The sequence below is a fragment of the Vanacampus margaritifer genome, chromosome 20 (assembly GCF_051991255.1).
Source record: "Vanacampus margaritifer isolate UIUO_Vmar chromosome 20, RoL_Vmar_1.0, whole genome shotgun sequence".
NCBI lineage: Eukaryota > Metazoa > Chordata > Actinopteri > Syngnathiformes > Syngnathidae > Vanacampus > Vanacampus margaritifer.
Genome location: NC_135451.1, coordinates 5,470,507 through 5,490,404, shown reverse-complemented (window position 1 = coordinate 5,490,404; position 19,898 = coordinate 5,470,507). Strand labels below are relative to the sequence as shown.

Here is a 19,898-nt window from a genome sequence, read left to right as displayed (position 1 = left end):
TTTCCGGGTTTGGTTATGCGTTCAACACTCGTCATTTTTGTCCAATGGGAGCACAGATCGTCACGCGGTCGACGTGATTAAGCAATATAGTCCACGTGCAAAAAGCGCAGTGTGACTATGAGCCGCACCAAATGAAAAAAATTAAGTCCGTTTTTGGTCCAGACCAAACAAGCGGACTAAAGGACTTTTCTGGTCTGAATACACCCTTAGTCTCGTTGTCGTGTCCTCGGAAATGATGCCGGCTTTTGCGGTATCCCAATCATTTGGTATATAACATAATTGACTTGTTTTGCCAGCCACTGCTTGTTGCAGACAGTTCTTGTTACAGTACAGTATCTTGCAAATATATCTTGAGTCACTCTGAATCTTTACGTCACATGAACCTACAGTATGCAAATTGACACGACTATACATAAGCAAATATGGTAATGCTGCATCTCCCCAAAAAAGGGTACGATCAAATCCTGTGTGCCACTCCATGCTGAATAAATGTCTGTCGTCCCCCGCCACCCCAGGCACGACTTGAAAAAAAATCAACATAATTTTTACAACCCAAAGTTGTCCTGCACCCGCTGCTGAAAAAAATCCTACAATGTTGTTTTGCACTTATGGCCGTGAAAATACGGTAGTAGTCTTAATGCATCTAGCTCTCCTAATAATCTTCATTGTAAATACAAACCACAATACAGTGTGTGTTTGTCTTTTTGTGTCTTGTAGACATCAGTGAAGATGTTCGTCCTGAGCGACAGGAGCCAGAGCGCCCTCACGTTAAAGAGGAAGAGGAGGACAAGGAGATCTCACACTTTAAAGAGGAAGATGGACAACAATCCCCTTACATTAAAAGTGAGGAGGAGGAGCCGGAGGATCAAGAGAGGAGGAGAAGAAGAAGAAAAGAAGGTGATTTGACATGTCACACTGACAACAAACACTGGGAATGTTCTCAATGTGTCAAAATCTATAAAAGCCATTTAAAACAACATATGAGAATTCGCATTGGAGAGAGACCTTTTGCCTGCTCAAAGTGTGGGAAAAGATTCTGTTGAGAGGGAGGCTTAATATGTCATACAAGAATCACACTGGTGAGAAACCTTTTGCCTGCCCAGTTTGTGGTCAAAGATTCTCTCAGAATGGAAACTTAAAAAGACACACAAGAACCCACACAGTTAACATGGAGTCCTTGGAGGGTGTGCTGGAGAGCGCTCCTCCTGGGGACTCCCTCGTTCTGCTGTGTGACTTCACTACTCACGTGGGCAACGAGAGGGAGACCTCGTAGAACTCAAGAACTCATACGGGTGAGAAACCTTTTTCCTGCTCAGTTTGTGGGCAAAGATTCATGTAGGAGTGTCACTTAAGTCTTCACATCAGAACTTATTTTGTTGAGAAAACTTTTTGCTGCTTAGTTTGTGGCCAACGATTCTCTCAGAAGGAAAACTTTATTATACACATAAGCATCCACACTGGTATTAAACCTTTGTCCTGCTCTGTTTGCGGCCAAAGATTCTCTCAGAAGGGAAACTTAACATTGCACATGAGAGTCCACACACGGGTGAGGAACCTTTTTCCTGCTCCATTTGAGGTAAACAATTCTGTCAAAAGATAGACTTAAAATGAACCCACAAGAGCCCACACAGGGGAGAAATCTTTTTCCTTTTGCTTGTTGCCGTAGATTGTCTCAGAAGGATACGGTCAAGAGGCACAAGTGTTCTAGTGAGGAACACACTGATGTAAAAGCATTAGATGAAAATGTCAATGTTTAAAGGGACACTTGATTTTTCTGAACATTGGCACTTCAATAAAGGGTCTGTATGTAAAAATGTCAGCTCAAATTTGGGGATTAAGATAACTGTGGTTAACTATGCCCTCATGACTTATTAAATTTTTCCTCACTTGATCGGTTTAATTTTTGCTGTGACTTAACTGAAATTTCATCAGTCATCTTTTATTTTATCTTACTTGTCAGTCATTTAAAAAAAAAAATGGCAATACATAAGAACCAATTATTGAATAAAACACAATGCACATATCGACATTTTTTTATGTTACTAATATTATTTTCTGTAAGTAAACATCAATAAATACAGTCTGCAAAATTGTTTATTATAGAAATATTTTATTATTTACAATCCATAAAAAATACAACTATTTAATGAGAAAAAATAATAGAAAGTGCAAAAGGATCAAATTTGACACAGACAGGGATTGGTCACCCAACTAAACGTATAAATCGTCACTCTCTCGCAGAAGGTCACCTTTTTCTTCTCTCTTTTCTTTTCAGCCTCCTTTTCTTCTTTTTCTTCATCTTTCTTTTCACACACATTTTGCACGACTTTCTTCTCTTGCTGCTTCCTCTCTTTCTTCTCCTTCTTCTCATGCTCCTTTTGCTTATTTTCTTTCCTCTCTTGCTCCTTCCTCTCTTTCCTTTCCTTCTCCTCGCGCTCCTTCTTTTCCTTCTTTAGTTTCCTCTCGTGCTCTTTCCTTTCTTTTTTCTCTTTGGCCTCACGCTCCTTCTTTTCCTTCCTTTCTTTCTTCTCTTCGGCGGCACGCTGCTTCTTATTGTTCCTTTCTTTCTCACCATCTTCTTTCTCTTGTTTTCTTCTCCATGTCTTCATGCTGTCACTCTTCAAATGAAAGAGAGACACCAACTGTCAATTAAACAATTCATCAATCCTATCAAAATTTCGTACGCTTGTACCGCCGCCTGCTGTCGACTTGAAATGACATCACACTACCTAAGGGCTCAGCTTTCGACTATCACATGACCAAACCCAGAAATCAAGTGGGTCGAGATGGTCGCCACCCGCGCCCTTAGGTGCTGTAATGTCATTTTCAGTCGACAGCTAGTGGCAAAATGGCAGGCACGTGCAACAGATAAAACCAGATGGACTTTCATGCTTCATATTCCACAAAGGCAGTATTAATCAGAATACCGTATAGACTAGTAAAGGCACTTGACCTCCCCTCTAAATGACGCTAACATGTAAACATGTTTTATAGAGGAGAATCACATTGGCAGCTTGCAAGCTACACAATGGAAAGCCTAAACTCAGGAGTCTGTGAGAAAGACATCTTAACCACTATAGAACACAGCGCTGCCCATAAATCAACCAGTAGAAGAAAGGAGGTGAGGAGCTAACCGTTAGGTTGACGTGTTGCCCCTCGAGGTCTTCAACGAGGATCTCGGTGTAGAGTTCCAGCTCGCTGTACATGGTCTCCATCCAGGTCTCCAGACGCCACTCAAGCTCCTCGGCTCTTTTCTGCCACTTTAGGTACTTTTGTCGTTGCCTCTCAAGCTGTGAGGTCTTGGTGCAGAGCAGCTCGGCCAGGTGCAGCTCGCGTGGGCTCCAGTCAATCTTACAATCCTCAAAATATATCTTTATGTCTTCAAGATGACTAAATACCTGAGCAAACAACAAAACAGACATTAGAAAGACGTATAAAATATACATATGGTATGTACTGTATATAAAAAAAAACATTTGACCCACCATTAGCGGAAAAATAATAATCAAGATGAAGATTTTGATTGAAATTGAAATCACGATTAATAAAAACATTTAAAGATGTCAAAACTTTGTATTGATTCAACAGACAAAATTAACTAAATAAATAAAATAAATAAAGTAAGTAAGTAAATAAGTAAATAAATTTCATGTGAAATTCCATCTTGCATTTTCATTCTGCTGCATCCATTCAAAATGAATAAACATCGCCCTTACCCTTAATGATATTTATTTTATCTTCTGTTGTTCTATTTTTATTTTCACAAGACTTGGGACTTACTTTACTGCGCTAACCTGGGGCCTTGGGTATCTATTTTGTGCCATATCATGTATATATCTTGAATAATTGAAAATTTAACTCTCTAATGTGAAAGAACAACCTGAAAATGAATAAGAAACAAAGTAAAATATATAATAATAATAGCTGTCAAAATTAATACTGTACAGTACATAAAAATACTGTTTATAATGGCGGTTCCTGTGCTGCGCGTGTTGACCTCCTGGGGGCAGTATAGTACCGTTATTGATTAGAGTACACACTTACAATGAACCAAGAAGAGTAGGAAAAAAAAGTTTGGATTTAGCTTTATTAAATAATACAACTCGCTTTTCACAGATTGTGGATAATATGTGCCTCTGAGTATTGCTATATTATCTGTAAGTATGTGCTTCTACAGCATTTGTAAGTGAATATTCGTTATTTGAAGGAATATCACTCCCGGAAGTTGATGCTAATTTCCCGTTAGCAATGGTTCCATACATTGGCACTTTAGCATTTGGCGATTGTATTTAAAACGAAGCATGTCTTGGGTTTAAACATACAATGTACAATTATATTTGTTGAGTGTTTAGTTTTACAGTAATCTTTAACTAGGGTGTCATTAAACAGTTTAAAGCACTGTCGGGGAAGGCAGAATAACAAAGCACAAGTAACATGGTGCATTCAGGCTACTTCACAAAGTTATAATTACCACACGCACACGCCTTCGTTCGTACATGAACCGTTTTTCTTCGATGATAAGAATGTTTCTAAAAATCGAAAGAAGCCAAACGAACTCCCCTATGACATAATTTACTTTTCTAAAGAAATTAAAGGACTGGGGAGGTTTTCTTTAAAACACAAATCACATATACTGTACATATAGTAAGACTTTTTCTCCAAAATGACATGATGTACAGTAGATTAATTGTACAGTACATAGTAAGACATTTAAAACATGCATACTATAGCTCTGATTATACAGTTTTACTTAAAAATACATAATGCATACATAGTAAGACTTTGCTCCCCAAAAAGCAACATGATGCATTTTTGGAAATACATTTTTGACTTACCATGTTGACGTGTGCTTTTCTCTGTGCTCGCTTGCTGGCTGTGTACAGGTGCAGAGTCAGAAGTGAGTATGAGTGGCACTGCAAACTGCACAATATATACCTGTACTGTAGTACACACAAGATCAATTAATCAAAGAGCATTGAACATGAAAGAGGTGAAGCTCTTTGGTTGGGCGTGGCCAAGACGCTGATTGGCTGGATGTGTGTGATGTCATCAGGACATGGCCAAGTTGTTGTTGTTGTGTGACATTGTTTATCAGCATGTTGATGTGTTTTGCATTGCAATCCATCAGTTGTTTTATGAATTATATGAAGATCGTCATTATGAAGTGTTTTCCTAGTTACAGAATTGACTTGGTGTTTTTAACCCATTTAACACTCGCTTGGAAGTTAGAGCAGGTGGAATATTTCCAAATTATATTTACTGTATTGTAAGATTGCTTGCCAGCTTCCAAACAACAATAACAAAGGTTTAGCTAACAGGCCAATTTTGTAACAGTACATGAAGATTTTAATTGTCATATTTAACTACACTGTGGTGATTTATGAAGCTCATACTAACTTTTGTAACTAACTTGAGGGGACAGTGATGCTCAACACATCAGTGGAACATTCAACCCAGGACTTATTTCTCATACACTATTGCATTGGCGACCTTTTTGGGTTCATGTCAGTGGTCAGTTTTTCAACTGGCACTCATATGGCCAAGATGAGAACAATAAAGAGACTGTGTAAAACAGTACCTGTTCAAGAATTTTAATTTAGGTGAATAAAGTATTAATGCTATAACAGTTTGCTTGGTTGCTGTCATAGGTATAAGAATGTAATTATGTGTAAATGTGGTTGTAAAAGTAGTTTTCTTTAAACCAAAAATATTTTTAAACTTTTGGACTATTCTGTCAGGTTTACGTTGTGAGGTGGAAGGAAGGTGGACCCAGATGGAGGGGAACAGAGCGACAAGGCAGAGGTATGAAGTCTAAATTGTTTAATTAGATCAAAACGGTAGTAATGACAAAATCAAAACTGTGTTTTGGTACGTACCGAAACACAGGCGGAACTTCGCGTTCCTAAATCTGTCTCAGAATCATGTTGTTGCGTGACAGTTGCCTTTCGTGTTCCATTACGCCTTTAAACGTCACATTGTTTTAGCAAGTGAACATCATGTTATCCCCTTTCTAAAATTGAATAATATCTCACCATTGCACTATATTAAAATGTTTTGAATATGAAAAAAATCCAACCTAAATATACTTCGTATGTGAAATTGCCCTTTCTGCTGATTCATCTACCTACATCATAAAATGTCAACAGTTTTGAACGCAGCGGTTGGTTCAGTAGTAATGTAGCCGCACAATGGACTGATGATAGTCCGTTGCAGGTTCAATTCCTGGTCCAGATGGCATGTTTTGTGCAGGTCATTCTTTATTCCTTTCTAATACTTTCTGTCAAAGCTTAAAATGTCCGGTCGCCAAAAAAACAAACAAAGAGCAAACTGTCTTTTAAATGTAGCCTACAAGCTTTTGATTAAATGTGATGGTATAGTACTGTGGGTTTCATCAAAGCATTTAAGTCATGTTGAGAAATGATCTGTTTCAAAGGAAAAATGAAAAACAAACCAAGCAACAAAAAGCTCATTTGTACTTTATACTTATTTTGATGGTGTGGGGGTTATTCAGTTTTTTGTTTCCCATAATATTATTTCTCTCTCTTATTGCGTCCATTACAATTACAGTAAATACCGATTGCCAGTTATGTAAATTAGGTATTAGGTAATAGTTAATTCCCTTACTGGCGCTGGCAACACTGCTCTACTGTTTGAATGTAATATTTTACAATTGGCCACCAGATGTCGCTGTAGGGAGCTTTTTCAAATGTTCCAAAAGATCGATTATTTTTGTGAATCGATTGTTCCAAATGATTTGATCGTTTCAATGTTCCATTTCTGCCATCCCTACAAAACAGGGAGGAGAACCTGGAGCAGATTCAGAATAAGAAAACAACGTCCATGATCAAACGCAAATGGGGCAAGGTGTTGGCAAGACGCGGTGGCACAGCAAGACATGGCAACGGGGTTCATAAGACAATGGACCGACAAGGACTGACAGGAAGCAGGAGGCTAAATACACAAACACTGATTGACATAACAAGACACACCCGGGCAAGACACAAGTGGCTGAGGGCACTGATTGGTTGACAGACGAGGAAGGGCAGGCAGACACAGGTGGACATGACAATGCTTGAAGAGACAAGGGAAACACAAGAAAAACAGAACCAAAACACAGATCATGACTAAAATGACTTGAGGAATAAATCAAACAAAAATCAAACTAAACCCATCCGAAGCCATGACTTATTCATTGAACATAATGGAACATTGCATGCAAATAAATTGTTTTCATATTTTTGCTCTTGGATTAACTGCTTGTTTCGGAGGTTGATCAATTCGGACTTTGAACACTTTGCAGGAACGAATTATGTTGAAACTCCGAGGTACCACTGTACTTGGCATCTCTGCCTACTGCATAGGCCTTGTTTTCGTTTTTTAATGTGATTATTTTCAAGAAATAGCATGAAATCAATTCACTCTGTAAAATTATTTGATTAAAACAAATAAAATCATTATTTACCAAAGAAAAATTGAACAATTATACAAATGAGGTAAATGGGAGGAAAAAAGGACAAAAAGGCTCATCAACTCATTGGCATTGTGACTGGTTGGTCACCTGTGAACAGATAGATAGTGATTTCATAGAAGGACAATCACTTTTTTTCCGCTTGTCCAAATTTGACTGCTTTGACCTTCTTTTCTTCCCTCCCACACTCCTTCATTTCTTTATTCTCCTTCTCCATGTGCTCCTTTTGCTTTTTTATCTGCTGCTTTCGTTCTTTCTGTTCTTGGGACTCACAGCTTTTCTCTCTGTGTTTTCTCTTCTTTTACACTTCGCAGTATCTCGTCTGCATCGCTCATGTCATTGCTTTTGAGTCACATCTGTTAAAATGAAAGAGAGATACCATCTGTTAATTAATCAGTTCTCAGGCATCCATTTTGTATTCATTGTTAGGGTCATAGTTGAGCTGGAGCCTGTCCCCGCTGGCATTGGGTAAGAGAAGAGGTAAAAAAAAAAAAAAGTCTACACGCCCCTTTTTAAATGCCGTGTTTTTGTGATATAAAAAATATGACATCAGAAAGAAAATTCCACCTGTCGCTGAAACTAACGTTTAATCTGTTGACCAGTGTGTAATTAATGTAACAAGCATTTTATTGCAAAAGTGGGAACAGCATTATCATGATTGAAAAAGTATTTAGAGTATGTATTACTGAAAAATTAAGTTGTGTATTAACAAACAGCTAGTAAATAATTCAACACAAGATGCAGCAGCGACCATCAAGATTCTGCTTATTTTCCACCATCCTGCCATTGTCATCCGACTGACACTTCGCCGCCAGTGCTGCTCACGACCCGGACATCGCTCTCGCCCGAGTCATGGTGGGTCTCCTCAACTCCAAAACCATCAAGTTGTATCTCTCACCGTCGTGGCTGAATCACTGCCATTTGCCGCCCGGACTGTTGGCTAACGATTTGACCAAACACTGCTGACTGTCAACTTTGGTCTGCTCAACATTCGGCATGAGTAAAAAACATCTCAACCCGGGACTCCTCATTCGCCGTAAAACGGATTTTCTCTGTTCAAGCGAAATTTGGAAACAACCAAATGACTTTTCTCCACTGGAAGAAACAACTTCTTCTCCCAATGTTTACATCTGCAATCGGTGAGTCGTCTTCTTCGTGTATTTTTATGACGGTTAGCAAAATATGTTTATGTGCCCTACAGTCAACTACTGGAATGGAGTGCATTGAGTAGCCTATGCCAACTAACCAGCGTTCGACCAGCATGTATTTAATAAAATGATAAACATTTCACATTAATCGTAGTAACTGCAAAAATATATTTGTTTATTTATTTGCACTTTTCTCAAAACAAAATGTAAAATGGTTGGCTGTATAAATGTTTTTGTAATTAAACGTGCTGTAAAATGTATTCCTAAATAATTGGGAGTCATTTAAAAATAGTCATAGTTACTGCCAGATATATATTAATTCAGGTACCTGTGGTTTTAATGGAGTTCAGCCAAGTATGCCAAGATGATGGGCAAAAGTCATAATAGGTGTCTGATCAAAGAACATTTCCAAGGATGACGTCTACTTTTCTGCCTTTTGGTGAGTCTTCAAATCTTTCTGTATCTCTTACACCCTGCTGATGATGAAAATCCTGCCTCGGGCTGTGTTTCAATAGTCATACAATGTGAAGACTAAATGTTAAACATGTTAAATGTTTTTGTTCTAAGCTGTTAATCAGAATGGGCTACTAGTAACCTGAAGAGTTAGGTGTATCTTCTAAACTCGGCAGATTCTATGATATGTATCACATAACTTTGGGTGTCATAATTTTGTTTAATGATTCATCTATTACATAAATTCTTAATACAGTAATTCACTTCAGTACCAGAAGCCTGTATGCAAACTTCCATCATATAAAGATTTATTTATTTTTTTAAATACTTTTTTTTGGGGGGGCATTCCACATTTATTTTTTATTTATTTATTGAATTGGTTATTTTTGCTGTGGCATAGGGAGAGTCTGACATAGACTGGCATGTCGATCAACCAATAGGCGAATGGTTCAAAACAAAAGACACTTTGTACCGCCCTCTCATTTAAATAATATTTCCTTATGCATTTCATGCTGACATTGTCTACAGCATGAAATAAATATGATAGCAGAGTGGTTTTATTAATTAATTGATATTTGATTCTATTTATATATTTATTTTTGTACTTATTTCCACATTTTACACGTTTGTACTAGCTTGTTTTTATTTTTGTATTTATTTTTACTTTTATTTATCTGTGTATATATAAATATATTTGTTTATATTTCTACTTGGGGGCGGCACGGTGGCTGACTAGTTAGCACGTTCACCTCCCAGTGCAGAGGACGTGAGATCGAGTCCGGGCTTCGGCCTTCCTGGGTGGAGTTTGAATGTTCTCCCCGTGCTTGCGTGGGTTTCCTCCGGGTACTCCGGTTTCCTCCCACATTCCAAAGACATGCATGGCAGGTTAATTGAACACTCCAAATTGTCTATAGGTGTGATTGTGAGTGTGATCAATCTTTTTGGTGCGTCAGCTCACCAGTTGCCATGAAGCATTTTGAGATGCCATATTCAGTTTTCCATGCTGCAGAACACTTCCTCGTCCACTATCAGGACTCAGAGGGTCAAGTATTGATGACATTTGTGCAGATGGAGCAGCAGAAGCAGTTTTTCCTCATCAGCTTAGCAGTTGGAGTGCCTGCACATGATGACCGTGATGTCATCTTCTTGAGACGCACCATCACATTGTTTTCTTTTAATAAAGTGAGCCTGTGGACGTCCAGTTCCTTTGTTGCTCTCCAGTTTTTGCTGTCCAGCTGCGCCGTCCATGGCCAATCAGCCACCGCCCGTTACAGTATGAAATCCAAATATGGATGGATGTATTATCAAGCACACCACATATAAACAAAATAACCATTACAGCAAATCTCTTATTTTATACAGGTGTTTCAAGTTCACCACTTTTTTCAACATTTCAAATATTGACTTCTCAATCCAACACACTTGTTTGTAATGAAAATACATCTTTTTATAGTATTAACACACTAATATTTCTTATAAGTGTAAATCAGCGACTTAAATGTCTTGTTTCTACGCTACTTGATGCCTTTAATTAACTTTTCTGTCATCAATACAGGTCACGAAATGACCCATATAACAAGATTCAATATTATACTGTATCGTAACAGAAAACACTATGACATTCTAAACAATTCTTATTCATTAAACAATTCTATCGATTAAATCCCACTAAAAAGTTCTAAAACTGCCAATGGTTTTCTAGAACATTCAAGAGTGTACAGTAGTGTCCAACTGAAGAAAGATAAAGACAAAATACAACTTTGCAATCAAGACATACATAGGAAACTCTTTTTCGACCGTTTGTATCTGGGACCTCATTCTTTTGGTCACAAGCTGTAGGTTGTAAACAAATAAACGAGCTGCCTCAGGCCAAAAAGTAAATATGTCTTAAGACATTAATGTTCTCATAAGTAATTGGCACCAATCAAAATAGCTTTGTAATTACTTACAGATGCCACACGATAGCAGCAAAGCACTTTTTTCCCCCTATGAGACAAGGCTATGTATTAACTAAATCAAGCACCTTCATTGGCCCAAAGATACCACAAAATGGCGCCAAAGCAATATTGTTATATTAGACATGGCTTTCAGCTAATAGAAATAGTTCAAATGAATTTTTGATGTCTATAGCCGTCAATGGCAGTGAATGATTTAAATGTTCTTAGGACACGAAAACCAGTTTTTTGGGCATCCCATGCGCTGCTCTGTCACTTGAAGACACCAGTCTTCAAATGTTTGTCTTAAAACGTCTTGATGTACAAAAATGTCTTGAGACATCTTTAGTTTGGTTATTACGTCATTTTAGGACATCTTAAGACATGTTGATGGCTGGGTTACATACATGTATAAATGATATGCTTAATGGTGTTTACAGGAGGAAAAAATTATGCTTTTTCATTAAAGAATTATAACTAATTCAACAAAAGATGCCTCTGCCAAATCTAATATTGGGATCTAAGGAACTGAGCGATAAAAGAAAAATGGGGTCTTCAAATCAGCACATATTGTCCACTTGATAAAAAAATTGTGAGCACCCGCCACAAACTCCTCCACCCCCGCCTACCTTCTAAATGATCTTAAAAAAAACAACTATTGACAATTCCTAAATAGCTGTTTAGAAAATGATGCAATACATAATCAAGAAATGCTGATTCTATCATTTATAAAGTATTAAAATGCAATCATTGAGCACATCATAGATGAGCTTATTAACGATGGGTAACACATTTATGATTGATGATGATTTATGATTTATTAACTACATACTAATGATTATGTCAGAAACATGCTTTATAAATGATTAACTCACTATTAACTTAATGCTTAACTGATGCTTAGGACAGTCAGTTAGTGTCGAATCTGTGGAACAACTGTTCTGAAAGTTTGTTTGTTTGTTTTTTTCGTTTTTGATGTTGAATTTTTTATTTGCCAATGAACCCAATACAAAATTTCATTCATTCATTCATTCATTCATTCATTCATTCATTCATTCATTCATTCACTCATTCACTCATTCACACATTGTGCTAACTGTAGGCTAAATGTACACAACCATTTGCACAGATCCACTCAGGCAATTGAGACATGTACAAAGACATTGGCACTTTGATGAAAGCAATGAGAAATGCCATTCAGTTGAGACCGATTGTAAGGTGGTTTTGGCATTTGTCCATGGTATTTTGAAAATGTCACCTTAGTTTCAAGAAATGTGCCAAAACTGTAATAGCATGGGACGAGAGCAGCACACATCTTTCTCATTTGTTTCTGCTTTCTACCTGCACATACAGGTAAACATTTTTATTTCTGCGGTATACATTGCTGGACCTGTAACATAATACTACATTTAACAGTTTTTCTCCATATGTTTGGCATATTTTTTGAAACTAAGGTGACATTTTCAAAATACCATAGACAAATGCCAAGACTACCTTACAATTGGTCTCAACCGAATGGCATTTCTCATTGCTTTTATCAAAATGCCATAATAAAAATTCTTTATTTCAGGATATACCCCTTGAGATGCAACATCTCATTTTGCATGGGGATCCCAAAGTGGCTTAATCAAATAACTGCAAAAATGTGAGGAGTGCACTCACTTGTGTGAGATACTTTAAGTCTCATTACAAAACCTAACCCAGGCTTGAAACCCTAACTTCACGCTAAGTTGAATCCATGCATAATCACTTTGGAATACTACTTTCGATGGCACACACAATGAAGCGACAAGTGTTGTCAAAGCTTTATTGTGGAAGAGTATTCAAACTGACATCACTGAATCAATCAATCAATCAATCAATCAATCAAACTTTATTTATATAGTACTACGTTAAAATGCAACTCAAAGTGCTGAGCAATTAAAACATCCATTGATGTATTGACACACTGCAAAAACTCCTTCATATTAGATAAAATACACTTGTTATGAATATAAACAATTGAAATTATCAGTGCGATAAGATACAGTAATTTACTAACTTTGATTTCTTGGAATAAGAAAAATGTGTAGATCCATACTAAAGTAAAACTTCTCTGCCATGTGCAATAGATGGCACCTCTGGAGTTGATAACATCTTAGAGCTGTGGCGTCAGCAATACAGTAGATTGTTCAACTGTTTTCCGCATGAGTCTTATGATCTGTGTGATGTTGACCATGCAGACGTAATTACGCCGGATGAAATGCACAAAGCTGTTACTAAACTGGCTGATAATAAAGCATGTGGGCAGGATAGGGTTACAGCTGAACATCTAAAGTTCGCAAGTGATAGGTTAGCACCTCTGCTCTCCATCTGCCTTACAGCTTTTCTCCTCTGGCCTGCATTGTGTCAAAAGTTCTGGAAACAATCCTCTTGGACAGGATATCCCATTTAATCAAATCTACAGATAATCAGTTTGGGTTTAAGGCTGTAATGGGCACAGACATGTGTGTTTATGCATTAAAAGAGATTATTCAAAAATACAAGCGGCAAAACTCATCAGTTTTGATGTGTTTCTTGGACGCTTCTAAAGCATTTGATAGGGTGAATCACCGAAAGCTGTTTACGAAGCTGATATACTGTACAACTAAAATAGAGCATGAAGTGTCGCGCTTTATTTGCACATAAGTTGAGTGTCAAGCAGGGAGATAATTGAATTTGGTATGACCCAGCCAAGGACTGAACCTTCAACCTTCCAGTCTGAGGGCAGACACTCTACCAGTACACCACTGAGCTGGTACTATATTTACTGGAAAGAGGAAAAATGAGCATAGTAAATATAACGAAACCACAAACTGATGATTTTTACAAGAAAAAAATACTTGGGGGGCTGTGGGCCGGTGGGGTGCCTGTTGGGCCTGCCGTGTCCCGTTCTGCTGCGTTGGCTGGGGGCGTGGGCCGTGTTGGAGTGGGAAGGTGGGCGCTCTGGGCTCCTGGGTTTGCTCTCCGGCCGGTCGCCCCCGCGGTGCCCGAGGATTGTGCTTGCCCTGTCCTGGCCGGGGTCGACGGCTCCCCTCTTTGGTAGAGGTTTTTCATGCATGCCAGATCCACCACACCAGCATCTACCGAAATTCAAACACAATCTGCTTCTTCCTCTGCTCGCTGAATCGGTGGAGGCTGATTTCTGTGGATCTCACTCTGCTTCATCTATCCTTCCTTCCTTTCTCAAGTCTTTCCTATGGTCTCTTGAGGCCTCCCTAATTTGTTGGAATTTAGATGCTTCTGGGGTTGGTGAAAGATTCTGGTTTAGGTGGGTAGTAGATTGTGTCTGGTCAGTGCTGGATTTCACTTTTCTCTCTTTTCTTTGATCACTCCTTGGGTCTCCTGACAACTTCTCAACTCTGGGATTGATCTCGGGATTCTGAAGTATTCGTTTCAGGTGAAGGGTATGGGATTTTTAATAGGTTTCAGGCGAATTAATGAGTACAAACAAAAGAAGAATGGAAAAAATAGGGTTAAATAACTTTTGCGTCTAAATAATATCAAAAAATAGAAATATTGTTGTATTCTCTAAGACTAGAGGGGAATACATTAATAAAAAGAAGAAATTTAATTATCATGTTGCTAAATAGTTGAGCCAAAAGAGTAAATTCCTTAAATTTAACTCTACCTAAATAATTTGAATTTAAATTAAAAAATTGTCTTAAACTAGGTCCAATTTGTTTATCAAAAATGTAAAATAAAGTAGGAAAATTACAGCCAAATGAGATTTAATAATTAAAAATAACTCAAATAAAATGTATTAAAGTCAAAAACCAAGAATTCCTCAAACCCAATAATAATGCCAAAAAGCAGTAAATCTACTAATATTAGAAAAAGTCTCAGTAATAAGAGGAAGGATTCTATCATATACTTTCAGTTTTCATACTAAGACTAAAGTCTTATAACTGAATAAAGTGTTTTAATTTACCAGTTAATTATTCCAAGTTAGTTAAATCTTAGTTTAAAATTTACTAAATTTGATAATCAAACTTTAGACTATATTAAAGTAATAATTCTATCTTTAAATTCTTCTGACAACTCAGAGAAAATATTTCAATTAGATAAAAGTAGGTCTGCATTTCTGATAATCCCTTATAAGACAATTTTCAAACTAAAGTTATTTAAATTCTTACTTTAGTTAAATAAAGTATTTTAATTTATAAGTTAATTCTCCTAATCACTAATAAGACAAAGATTGTTAAAAATAATCATTCTTCACAAAGTGACAATTCAAAAATTGTCTAGTATGCAGTTACTCTTTCACTCTAAAACTATCATAAAATAAGCTAGACCCAACTCAAAGTAAGAAGAAATAACTAGGAGAGTATTTTTTATATTTTTTATTTATTAACTATTTAGAAATAATACAACTGCTCGATATTACACAGACATCACTTCTCTGGGCAATTTCACAGCGCGAGCCTGATGCAACTCTTGCAGAGATTACTTATCTAAAACCCAGCTACTGCAAAAAGAAAAAAGAAAGAAAAAACACACAATATGGACGAAAGTCAGTAATTCTTTAGGACTAAATATTCGTACTTACTGGATTGCAAGGGAAAATAATAATAATAAAATCCATTAAGTGAGGGCAAAATAAACTTCCAGTGAAATAATCTGTTATAGGTGGAAAAAAGTGAGTGGCCGGCTCTCGTTTTCCACGTAGATCTGAAAATTTTAAGACAGATTTGGACAATAGAGGAAAAGTGCTCTGATGACTTCCCCATTCACCCCACTGCTCGAGAGTGGTTCCCCTTCTCTGTCTTATTTCTAAATTTAGCTGTATTCAATATAAGATGAGTATTTCTCCTTTTTTAGTCCTGCGTTCTTACACAGTTGCTGTTTTAGAGACGATAACTGTCTTTTTCAAAGCACTATCACTAACGGGCCTCTACGTCATCCCCCCAATACATCAGCGTGCTCAAGGGTAGTCCCCCTTTGCTGCATTTGTCTTTCTAAACTAAAAAGTTTTAAAACTCAACTCACTTATAACAATATAACTACTCCACTGTTTGGATTAAATCACTAATAACTGTCTTTTTCAAAGCACTATCACTAACGGGCCTCTACGTCATCCCCCCAATACATCAGCGTGCTCAAGGGTAGTCCCCCTTTGCTGCATTTGTCTTTCTAAACTAAAAAGTTTTAAAACTCAACTCACTTATAACAATATAACTACTCCACTGTTTGGATTAAATCACTTAAAGTTTCACACAAATGCCCTTTATATCAACAATTTCATGTCAAATACCATTTTGTTTAATAAAAAAACATTTTTTGGTATAAAATATCACACCTATATGGTACTGGTTATAACTATGTGTTTAAATTGTAAGATAAATGTATGTACACACATGTCATTAGCCCTTTAATCTCACTAGTTAATGACAGGCCTACTGCGTTTCATGTCTTATAATAGAGAATAGCCATTCTTCAATTTTAACACTTAAGCGAAAAGTTTGTGGACATCTAATCCTTCTTAATAAGAGCAAGCTGTTTCTGTTTAATACTGTGGTGCCAATAAGTTTACTGAGTACACTTTTGGCATCAGCCATAAGCAAATACAAAATGTAATCGATATCAATAAACTCAAATGCTTTGATTAAATGTGTGAGAATCATTTATGTCCTAAATCATTCACTGCCTTGACAGTTATAGTGTAAAGTTGCTTAAAACAGTAGTCTTAACATTATGTGTATTTTAAAGAATATCCTGTATATATTTTTATGTTTTTATATTATCAACTGTCGTTTAGAGGCGCCGCTCAACTTTCTCTAATGTTTTGTATTTTTCCATGACGTATGAAACGAAACTGAAACTTAACTGTAATAAAAGCGACGAGGTGGCCGGGGGAGGAGAGAGAGTCGGAAGGAGCCGAGCGTGAGTTAAGGTCTCGCGCCTCCTCTCCTCTCCCAGCCGCGGTTGCAATAAAACAAAGCAACAGCTTCTGCCTCCTTTTTCCTTGGTGCACGGTCAGTAACTAAGGGGATCTGTAATATCAGACCCAACATTTAATTGGTGCCGAAACCCGGGACCTGCATCTGGACGGACGACCGCCGCCGAACCGAGGACACCGAGAATCTGTCGACAGCGTCTCCCCTTGCGTGACGGGTCTCGTCGCTCCGGCCACGGCCGTTCGCCCGGACACCGGGTCCTGCGAACCAGACCGGCACCGAGGACTAACAGGTATTATGCTGTTTAATTATCACGATTTACACAGAAGTTTGAAAAAGGAACACTAAATATACTGAAGAAGTAAGAGAAAAATAGAAAAGTGGGGAGTAAAAGAGAAGCGCTTGGGCGTTGGCCCGTGAAGAAGAGAAAAAAACCCATGGTATATATGATCCGGGCATCAAAGGGATCACGGTTTTATTAGATGAGATCCAAAATACTTTTATTGACTAGTTTTTAACTTGTTTAAAAAAAGTGTCGTTTTCGGGTGCCCGGGTAGAGGAAATTAAACGTTGCCGTAAATACGTAATAATTTACACCTCCCCACTCATTGGTTACCAAAATATCTGTGTTCAATATAACAAAGATTTATTAGGTCAGAACAGAACTGACTGCGATTAAAAATAATCGCCTAAAACACAAATCATGGTTTTAAATTAGAAAGTGGTGCACCACAGAAAAGACTAAGTGTGTGTGTTTGTGTGTGAGTTTATGTGTGTGTGTGTGGTTGTGTGCGTGTGTTTTTGTGTGGGTGTGTACTTTGTGCGTGTTTATGAGATAAGGTTAGAAGGGAGTAACTGCTGCCCGCTCGGGAATAGATACAATGGGCCAGTCATTGAGAAAAGAAATAGAACAACACCAGGATGTTAAGTTTGTTGCAAGCTTTGACGCTAATGCGTGCAAGTATCTGGAATCCTGGGTGACCAAGTATGATTTTAACCCGTCTTTGAGAGATGTCAGGAACAAAGAGGAAGTTAAGAAAAGTTTAGTGGAGAAAAGAGCAAAGAAGATTAAAAAGGGAAAGAATGTAGAAAAATTGGAAGCACAACTACGTGCTGTTGAAGTGTGGATAAAACAGTGTAAAATGAGGGCAGAAAGCATTTTGGAAAGTGAGAAAAGAAAAAAGGAAAAGACAGAAAGAAAAATGTATCAGATGAAGATAAGACCAACGGAAGAAACCGGCGCCAGACGAAGAGACAACGGAAATGCACCGGCTGAAGTGCGACAGCAAAATGATCCAGAAGAGGAAGTAAACGTCAACCAACAGCGGTAACCGCCTACCCCGTCTACCTCCTCCCCAAATTCCACCTTCACGAGTTTTGGGGACGGAGCCTCCCCTCCTATTGGAAGCCGTACAAGATCAAACAAACCAACAGCAGACGTCCTGGCTGCAACAACAAAATTATACCCAGACATTCAGCAGGTGGCAGCATATCCCATGGTAGCTGTAGCCAACCCAGCTTATGGAATGCCAAATCCTGGTCAACCTGCTCATCCACAGACCTTGCTGCTCTATCGCCCATGGACCGAAGAAGAAAAAGTAGCCGCATGCGCATCAGTTCCTCCCATTGAAGACAACGTTGAAAAATGGGCAGCTGCAATTAGAGAACTACATGGATCCTATCACCTCAATGGCAATGAATTACTAAGTGTCCTACGTCTGACCGCAGGACATCGAGTTGGAAGATTCCAAGGAGCCTTTGCTCCAGCCAACCAACGAGGCCAAGTCTACCAACCAGGCCAAGAACTAGACAACGCCCTAAATACTCTTTTAGAAAGAGCCATCGCAGTGTTCAAGAAACCACCTGATTTAACTAAAGTCCGCCAATGCCGCCAAGAACCTGAAGAAAGCGCACAAAAATATGTGGACCGCCTCCAAGACGTACTGAAACTACATGGTGGCATCGAAGAAAGCACTGAGGCACAAAGCACATACCAAACATTACTGCGGGCAACATTCCTGGATGGACTAGTGGACGGTACAGTCAATTTTATCAAGAAACATTACCACACCTGGAGAACTGCCCCGGTGAATGATCTCGTAGCTTGGGCCTCACACGCTGAAGACCTAAAAAGACAAAAAGCGCAATCATCAGTCTTCAATGCCATGCACACATTTTTTCAACATGCCTCTCCTCCACCTTCTGGACCAATTTACTACCAAAACCAACCCAATCGGGGTAGAGGACGTGGACGCGGAAGAGCAAGAGGCCGACCAGCCACCAGACAGGATGTGTGCTACAATTGTGGCAAGTACGGCCACTTTGCCCGAGATTGCCGCTCCAAACAAAAAATTGAGACCCCAAAATCTGACCACTGGGATCCAACCGAATGACGCGAGCAGGAAAGGTCAAGTGATGAAAACCCTGATGACACCAGAACGATCGTCGAGGTGCTTGACCTGACAGTCCTGTTTAGCCAGATGTCCTCTATTGACCCTGCAGTAAGAAAACTAGGCTTAGGGCCATTTACTACAACATTGAAATTCATTGTGGATTCAGTAGCACAATCCTCCGTGATCACTGATCTACCAACAGGTGTCAAATTGTCAAAAAGCACAATAATGGTCATAGGAGTGGGAGGTAGACCAGCCATCCATTACTTTACCGAACCACTGACCATTATTGATGAAGACGGAACAGAATACCCAGATCAAACTTTCGTTTACGTGCCTCATTGTCCTGAAAACCTCATCGGACGAGATTTGATAAAAGCCATGAGCCTTGTATTAATGGTCGAAGGCTCCAGCATGGTCGTGACAAAAAGAGGACAAGAAACACCAATGCAGATGTTAGTACTAGAAGGAAAAGACAAACCACGCCCATTCTACAGTCTGGATCCGATCCAAAAAGGTCCAACATCAGTAACAAACAATCTGCAACAGATGCCAGAACAAATCCTACCAAATTCAAATTGGGTGCC

General features: G+C 38.4%; 2 protein-coding genes and 1 long non-coding RNA gene across 4 annotated transcripts in view; 1 reads left to right on the top strand and 2 right to left on the bottom strand.

Annotated features, from left to right (window-relative positions):
* The window catches only part of LOC144040644 (uncharacterized), a 55,683-nt gene that overhangs the window by 4,156 nt on the left and 31,629 nt on the right, over positions 1-19,898 (bottom strand). The gene's annotated exons all lie outside the window — the stretch shown is intronic.
* LOC144040323 (uncharacterized) lies at positions 797-7,214 on the top strand. The gene is made up of 3 exons (XR_013289692.1): positions 797-897; positions 5,739-5,802; positions 6,798-7,214. It is a non-coding gene; the product is annotated as an uncharacterized LOC144040323 (long non-coding RNA).
* On the bottom strand, positions 2,168-19,192 carry LOC144040320 (uncharacterized). 2 transcript variants are annotated; one of them, XM_077554437.1, is made up of 5 exons: positions 18,990-19,192; positions 7,742-7,824; positions 4,836-4,873; positions 3,135-3,398; positions 2,168-2,618 (listed from the first exon to the last, which is right to left on the bottom strand). In XM_077554437.1, the coding sequence occupies exons 3-5, from the start codon at positions 4,836-4,838 to the stop codon at positions 2,178-2,180; spliced, it is 708 nt and encodes a 235-aa protein (XP_077410563.1). In that variant the 5' UTR covers positions 4,839-4,873; positions 7,742-7,824; positions 18,990-19,192; the 3' UTR covers positions 2,168-2,177. The 2 variants fall into 2 exon arrangements, with proteins under 2 accessions (XP_077410563.1, XP_077410562.1); XM_077554436.1 differs by having other exon boundaries at positions 4,836-7,824.

Bases quoted from the DNA above. Each gene is read 5' to 3' on its own strand.
- LOC144040320 (XM_077554436.1), bottom strand. The intron at 2,619-3,134 runs GTTAGCTCCTCA...TTTCATTTGAAG, and splicing joins GGCAACACGTCAACCTAACG to AGTGACAGCATGAAGACATG.